The sequence below is a fragment of the Mytilus galloprovincialis genome, chromosome 12 (genome assembly GCF_965363235.1).
Source record: "Mytilus galloprovincialis chromosome 12, xbMytGall1.hap1.1, whole genome shotgun sequence".
Taxonomy (NCBI): Eukaryota; Metazoa; Mollusca; class Bivalvia; order Mytilida; family Mytilidae; genus Mytilus; species Mytilus galloprovincialis.
In genome coordinates this window covers 63,604,287-63,612,002 of record NC_134849.1, presented here as the reverse complement: position 1 = coordinate 63,612,002, position 7,716 = coordinate 63,604,287, and the positions used below count along the sequence as shown (strand labels likewise).

At 33.1% G+C, this 7,716-nt stretch overlaps 1 protein-coding gene across 1 annotated transcript; it reads right to left on the bottom strand.

The window, feature by feature from the left end:
- Nucleotides 1-235: 235 nt before the first annotated feature.
- On the bottom strand, nt 236-6,340 carry LOC143054528 (uncharacterized). The gene is made up of 3 exons (XM_076227550.1): nt 6,254-6,340; nt 4,303-4,399; nt 236-2,669 (listed from the first exon to the last, which is right to left on the bottom strand). The coding sequence occupies exons 2-3, from the start codon at nt 4,375-4,377 to the stop codon at nt 1,029-1,031; spliced, it is 1,716 nt and encodes a 571-aa protein (XP_076083665.1). The 5' UTR covers nt 4,378-4,399; nt 6,254-6,340; the 3' UTR covers nt 236-1,028.
- Nucleotides 6,341-7,716: the final 1,376 nt, after the last annotated feature.

The following is a 7,716-nucleotide window of genomic DNA, read 5'->3' as shown; positions in this document are numbered from 1 at the left end:
AAGAACAAAATAACAACAGGTCCATATTTGTCAATAATGTTATTACTTAGTAGTAGATTTATTAAGAACAAATGGTGGCAAATTATTGTGAACCTTGTTTATACGGAAAAGAAGTACTAGCGATTCTTAATATACTAGACATTGATGTAATAAAAAAGGGGGGATGGATTCAGGAAGGTTAGAGGAGCTACCCATAGAAATTTGGCCAGAAATGACGAATACGTTAACAACTTTATGTTTGTCTGCAGAAACTTTTTTTTTATTAGTTTTTATGTATTCAATTCTTGAAACAATTGCATGCTTCTTTCTTTTCTGCAACCCAACTTGATTTTGCCACCTCCAAAGTATTAAGTTTTATACACCGCAAACATTTTTTTCTTTTAATAATCTATCTAAGGAAACCTCGAAAAAATTAAACAGTTAACTTAAAAAACAATCCTATGACAAAAAAGGAACTAAGGTTGAACTACAACAATAAGAAATAACCAAAGTATTTTTTCAAATGTTTTGATTCGAGCGTCACTGATGAGTATTTTGTAGACAACACGCATGTATGGCGTACACAATTTTAATCCTGGTGTCTAGATATGTTTAATTACAACAATAGCGCTGTAGACAAAGCGTAAGTCCGGCGATCACATTTTAAATCCTGGTATCAGGATTTTTTTTAACTTAACAGTAATATTTTAGTTCTAGGAAAGATAACTCTACTTTATTCGACAAGACATGAAACACAAGACAACAATTTTATTATTGGTTGATTGATTGGTTGGCGTTTAATGCAACGTTCAGTAGTACTGTGTTATGACATAAGTATTCATTAAATAACATTTATAAAGCATCTAGTATGTTTGATCATTAGCATCTGGAGTCAAATGGATTAAAAAAAAAAACCAAGATTGTACAAAATTAACCAATACAAAAATAATTCTTTATTTAGGCTCGGTAGCATTATCTTCGTCATTGGAATTACCAGTATCGTCTTCATCGATATTATTTTCATTGATATCATCATCATCGATATTATCCTAATTGATATCATCTTTATTGACATCATCCTTATCAATATCATCCTCATCGATATCATCTTCGTCAATATCATTTTCATCGATATCATCTTTATTGACATCATCTTCGTCGATATCTTCTTCATCAGGATTATCAATATCGTTTTCATTGAAATTATCCGTATCGTCTGCCTTCAAATCATCAGTATCGTCCTTATCCGATACTTTCGCATTAGGATCAACCTCATTGTCCATTTGGTTATTCCCTTGGTCATAGAGATCGGCTGAATTTGTATCGAATTTTAATGATACATGTATATCGTTATTTTTATCGCCATCGATATCTAAATCATTCAAATCATCTTCCTCAAATTGGTTGATAAATCGTTTCATTCGCATCCTGTTGAAATTATCAGCATTTGAATCAATGTCGTCATTTTCGGACTTGTCAGCTTTTTCTCCATAAATGTCAGTGATTCTTGAAACAGCATCTTCGTTATTATCATTTTCGCTTAATTCATCAAATCGTAAAGAAGCGTAGGTACTAGGTTTTTCTTTTGTTTCATTCAATTTGTTGTCGTCCGTTTCATTCCTTTGCAAGTTACTTGGGTACAAACCGCCATTATCTATCTGGAAACGCGTTTCGTCGCTAACTTGCTTAAAATCTTTATTCTCATTATCTAACTCTTGATTTTCTGGACTGGTAAGCTTAAGGTCAGCAGTCAATCCGCCATTATCGAACCGTGTCGGCGTTTCATTATAACTTCGGTTAGTATTCTCGTTTTGCTTTGCTTGCTGCAATTGATTATCATTTTGATTCAGTGGTCCATCGTCAAATCGCACCGGAGCGTCAGTACTAGGTTGTTCTTTTGTTTCATTCAATTTGTTGTCGTCCGTTTCATTCGTTTGTAAGTTACTTGGATACAACCCACCGTTGTCTATCTGCGAATGCGAGTCGTCCCCAACTTGATTAGAGTCTTTATTCGCATTATCTAACTGTATATCTTCTGTCCTGTTTAGCTCAAGGTCAGCAGTTAATCCACCATTATCGAAACGTGTCGGCGTTTCATTATAGCTTGGGTCAGTATTCTCGTTTTGCCTTATTTGCTGCAATTGATTGTCATTTTGATTCAGTGGTCCATCGTCAAATCGCACCGGAGCGTCAGTACTAGGTTGTTCTTTTGTTTCATTTATTTGACTATCGTCCGTTTCATTCGTTTGCAAGTTACTTGGATACAACCCACCGTTGTCTATCTGCGAATGCGAGTCGTCCCCAACTTGGTTAAGATGTGTATTCTCATTATCTAACTGTATATCTTCTGGCCTGTTTAGCTCAAGGTCAGCAGTCAATCCACCATTATTGAACCGTGTCGGCGTTTCATTATAGTTTGGGTCAGTATTTTCGTTTTGCTCTACTTGCTGTAACTGGTTATCATTTGGATTCAATGGTACATCATCAAATCGTACAGGATCGTCGGTACTAGGTTCATCTTCTTGGCTAACCCGGAAGTCACGTGGAAATAAAGGTCCGTCATCATAACGTATCGGCCTATCTATATTATTTTGTTCAGAAGTGACAGCCACTTGCAATTGTTCGCCATTGTTTTCGCCTTCGTCTTGTTTTTCAACAAAGAGATGCATCGGTTCAAAGTCCGGGGTTCTCTGGATGAAAAAAAAAAATGCATTTTAATTAAAACTTGTGGTAGTTACAACTACGAAAGTACACTGACAGAATTAATAATAATAATAAAAATAAAAAAATACGATTCAAGGGGTGCTATTCAAAAAGAAATATACATTCTAAAACAGGAATACTGCCAAAAATATTTACTGCAAAATGGAGTCCAGAAAGCTCATTTTATTGAAACAAATCTCGTTAACCCCTCTATGCTTGACCAATCTGATGGATGTATTTAAAACTGGAATAATTCAGAGTCCTATATGGGTTAGTGTCCTTCGATGCAGCGATCGGTAATGAGTCGGAAAATAACGACTGGATTATAATCGGGTTAGATGTATTTATACAATGTTGTTATTATTTGTAACATCCTTTTACTTATCTTTTTATACTATGAATATTTACGTCTTATTAAACACTTATAAATGATTTGATTATGACAGGAAATCATATTGTGATGTTTGTTTCAGTAGAAGTAATAGTGCGTCGAGGAAACGCAGAGTTCATTATAACATAGGTAGACATTTATCAATTAGGCAGCCACCATTTGATTTTCGGGGGATGGGGGCTTTAGATTTTTTATGGAAAAAAGTTTGTTTCCAGTTTTTGAAGAAAAAAATAATTAGTTTTTTTACCCTGAGAAAAAAATGTTTGTTTTACCCTCAGCTCCCTGAGAGAAAAAAATTGTCCGGAAAAAAAATCCATAGAGATCCCCCTCACCCAATCCCCAGAACATGAACTTTTGATTGGATCAATACGTTCCATATGGATCCGTCCATATTATATTCACTTACTTCAATGTAAATCTATGTAAAAGTAGTTTTCCCTCACAAAAAAAAACCTGGATATACTTGGTTTCTATGAATTTAAACTTATGTAAAATATTTAAAAGTTGTAAAAAATTCAGTTTTTGGTCGAAATGATAGGGACTTTGAATTATTGGTCTGACACCCTAAATCAAAATCACATCTTGCTTGGTATCATGTGTCATTATTAAAAAACTAGCTCGTTCTCACTTGTGAACTAGTAGCAAACTATTCCCAATAGTTATATTGACCTCTAGTCTGAGAGTTATCTCCTTTTAACGGTATTTTTAAACGCGTTGTATGATGTTTGTTACACGAGATCTGAGACCGTTATATTGACCTTTAGTCTGAAAGTTATCTTCTTTCAACGATATTTTTAAACGCGTTGTATGATGTTTGTTACATGAGATCTGAGACCACAGGGAATGCACAGCATTTAAGATTTGAATGCTTCTTTTTGTAACTTCATTGGGATGTAAAAGCGTTGACCGAAGTACATTTTGTATGAAGCGCAGGCGCTTCATTCTAAAGATGTGCGCACGGTCAATTTAAAAAATGAATTTAAAAAAAGAAGCATTCAATACTTATAATTACATTTTTTAGCTAGGATCATGAAAACACGATTTTTATCAAGTTTTTAATTAATTTACATGTGCACTTTATAGTGGGACTTCGTGTCATCGTGAATGATAAATTATTGTGTAATGAAGTTGATTCAGGAATAATGCGAGATTGCAGTGTAGCCAATCAGAATAACGTATTATAATGAAACATACATCTAATGTAATCATATAAGTATGAGGTAGTTTACCTTAAGCCTCGGTCTGGAGACGACAATATCGAGGAACAGAAATGTGATGGTAAAGATGACAATTAAACGCGGCATCGTCTGTGTCTGTACAAACTACCTACAATATCAAAATAAAAGATAAATAATTATTAGTAATCTCGCATTGCGATTGCCAAACACTTTATCAAGCCTAAAATACACATATATTCCAGCTGAAAGACTCCTCAGGGTGCGGGAGTCTCTCGCTACATTGAGGACCCATTGATGGCCATTGATGGCCATCGGTTGTTGTCTGATCTATGGTTGGGTTGTTGTCCCCATTTCCATTCTCAATTTTATATACTATGTATTCATTTAATTTCGTGGGTACCATTTTTTTTTGCATTACGGAAACTTATTTGTTCGTGGATATTTAATTTCATGGTTTTTTTCCAAAGTCTCAGTGGCGGATCCAAAGGGGGGGGGGGGGGTTTCCGGGGGTTGCAACCCCCCTTTTTTTGGCCGATCAATGCATTTGAATGGGAGCATATAGTTGGAAACCCCCTTTTACTCTGGGTTGGGACCCCCCTTTTAAAATGGCTGCATCCGCCACTGAGTCTGTATACAAACCTGTTATAATTGTTCATTCGTTGAACATCTAATTTCGTGGTTTACCTGTATCCACGTTATCAACGAAAATAAGTAATCAGCGAATCATTATATCATGAATCAACATTATATATGTATGTTAACGTAATCAAATATTCAAAGAAGAGAAATAAAATTTATATATTATATTTATGTTAAAATAATTATGTCAAATATTCAAAGAAGAGAAATAATATTTATATATTATATTTATGTTAAAGAAATTATAAAAAGATATCATTTTATTTAGCTATAAGGCATAGCAAGGAGTAAGTAAGTAAGTAATATAAATAGTAATCACGACTTTTAATCATTTTTAGAAGAATATCAGTATAAATAAATATTACACTGATAAAAGCGGTGCCACTTTTTGTGGGGTGTGTGTTGCTTAGTCTTTAGTTTTCTATTTTGTGTCTTACATGATGTTTGTCCTATCTAGTTTGAAAGTCCCTTTAGTTCGCCTTTATCAAAATATATTTAATGAATGACTGTAATATTTTTTCTGTCTATGAAGAAATAACATAAAAAAACAATTTTTATGTTAATTCGAATAGACAGAAAAAATATTACAGTCATTTCTTATAATTTAATTCTAAATTCCATTTTAAACCGTAGAAAACCATAAAAAAAACGTTGATGACGTCACGGTCACATGACAAAATTATGTCTATGGGCTCATAACAAAATAACGTCAGCCAATCAGAAGACGTGTTACATCCAAAATTAAATTATTTACAAATACAGAAGACAGAAGACAGGAAAAAGTTACAAAAGGGTCCAGAGAATAGATTTACATGATTTTCATTCGTCTCAACTCGGCCGATTCCGTACCCTCATCTAGCGGATTCTACCGAGGATTGCCGAATGACATGATTTTATGAGATCTCATAGCATCACTTTCACACAGAAAAACATGAAAAAACATTATTTATTTTAGAAAGGTCAGAAAAAAAAATGTTAAGAGTAATTTTGTTATATTATATATTATATAAACATTTTTCTCTGAAAACTTTCATAAAACTCTATTTATTTCTTTAAAAAAATGGATACGATATTACAAGTATATATATGTATGACCAGAGACATATATACACATGTGTATATATGTCTCTGGTATGACAAACATGTTTGAGAAATGAAAATATCAAAAGATAAAAGGTTCTTATTCATGTGAGCGTGACTTTCAGTTATAAAAGTATGTAATTATCAACTCATTTTTTTGAAAATCTTGGACAACAAATTAATTGTGAAAATGTGCAGTTAATAATTGTGAAATGCTTTATATATGTAACACATATCCCCAATGATATATAATTGTCATTTAAAAAAGATATTTTCAACTTACTTGCTGCAGTTTCAACAAAGTTACATTAATTGTTAATAACAGATTTCGTACGCAGACATTGCCTAATCCCGGATGATTTAAACCGATTTGTAAGCGGAATTACTATTTAAAGAATTACGAAAACGAAGATAATGGATCACTGTCTATACACGCGGATGTTGACCCGATACATGTAACTAAAAACATATGCTTGGCTTAAATATTCAAACATTTAACATTAGAAAATCAACAAAAGTTAACATCAAAGGGTAGTTTTCATTATAAAACTTATGTACATATACTTTTTTTCTGAAGAAAATTCTTTAATTTGTTCAGATTTAGAATAGGTTTACTTTTTTTGGATTGCTTCCTTCAGGACATATTTTCCGTATGCAAAGTGACCTCAGTTTGACCCCATCTCGTAAAAATCCGGTGATCGCAATACGAATGGATGTCCTTAAAATAAACTATTATCTGATTGTACATGTTAAACACGTGCTCAATATCAATGTTTTTTTGTTGATTGTTGACAAACAGGTGACAATCGTTAAACTTCGGCTTCAAAACACGAACTTTAATTACCTGCCATATTTTCACAACAACACTGACCGATTGAAAAAAAAAATTGACGATAATACGAAATTTATGCAAATAGGGATAAAATTGTGCACAGAAGACTTAAGTTAATGATATATACATGCATTTGTTCAAGAATAGGAATAACATGATTTTTCACCGGTCAGTCGTTTCTTATGACTTTAATAATATTTTGTACAATCCAGATTTATCCTAATGATTAATTAACATACAGTTATGTGTTCATGGTTGAAACTGAATTGTCGCCCTTTGGCTGTATTTAAAATTGATCAAATATACTTCAGCATCCGCAAATCTCGTAGAGAACTATACATTCGTCAAGTTCAGTTGCTTTGTTTGTCATGGATGTTAAATAAGGAGATTGCCAGCGAAACGACTATATTCAAATAACGTGGATTTAATCAACTTTATTAAGATTTAGCTAGGTGTGCGGCCTTCAAATATAAATTAACCCCCCCCTCCCGAAAGAAAAGATAAAAAAAAATCCCCAATCAACATTTAGGAAAACTCTGTATAAAATAAGAAGATATGTTATGATTGCCAATGGTGGAATGGTGTAAATATACACCAAACACTAAAGGACATGGATATCACCATACGACCTTCAACAATGAACATACCATAAACCTTATATTTTAGGCATACAGTAAGTAAAGCTATGCAAAGTTTAGGAACAAAAATTGAAACAGTTCAAAAGCAATGACCAACGGCCTTGTTGTGTTAAAAAAATATTGAGAAACAATGTAATAATAACAAGATAATAACCACAGACAACTACTGAATTACAGAGCCCCAGCTTAAGACAAACACCGGAAAGTAAACATCAGTACGTTGATGGTTTTCTGTAACAAAAGAAGAAGAAGATATATCGAATGTGGCGATGTTAA

Excerpts from the sequence above, each read along its gene's own strand:
- LOC143054528 (XM_076227550.1), bottom strand. The coding sequence starts at position 4,377 with ATGCCGCGTTTAATTGTCATCTTTACCATCACATTTCTGTTCCTCGAT. Across the intron at positions 2,670-4,302 it reads TCTCCAGACCGAGGCTTAAG|AGAACCCCGGACTTTGAACC; the intron begins GTAAACTACCTC and ends TTTTTCATCCAG.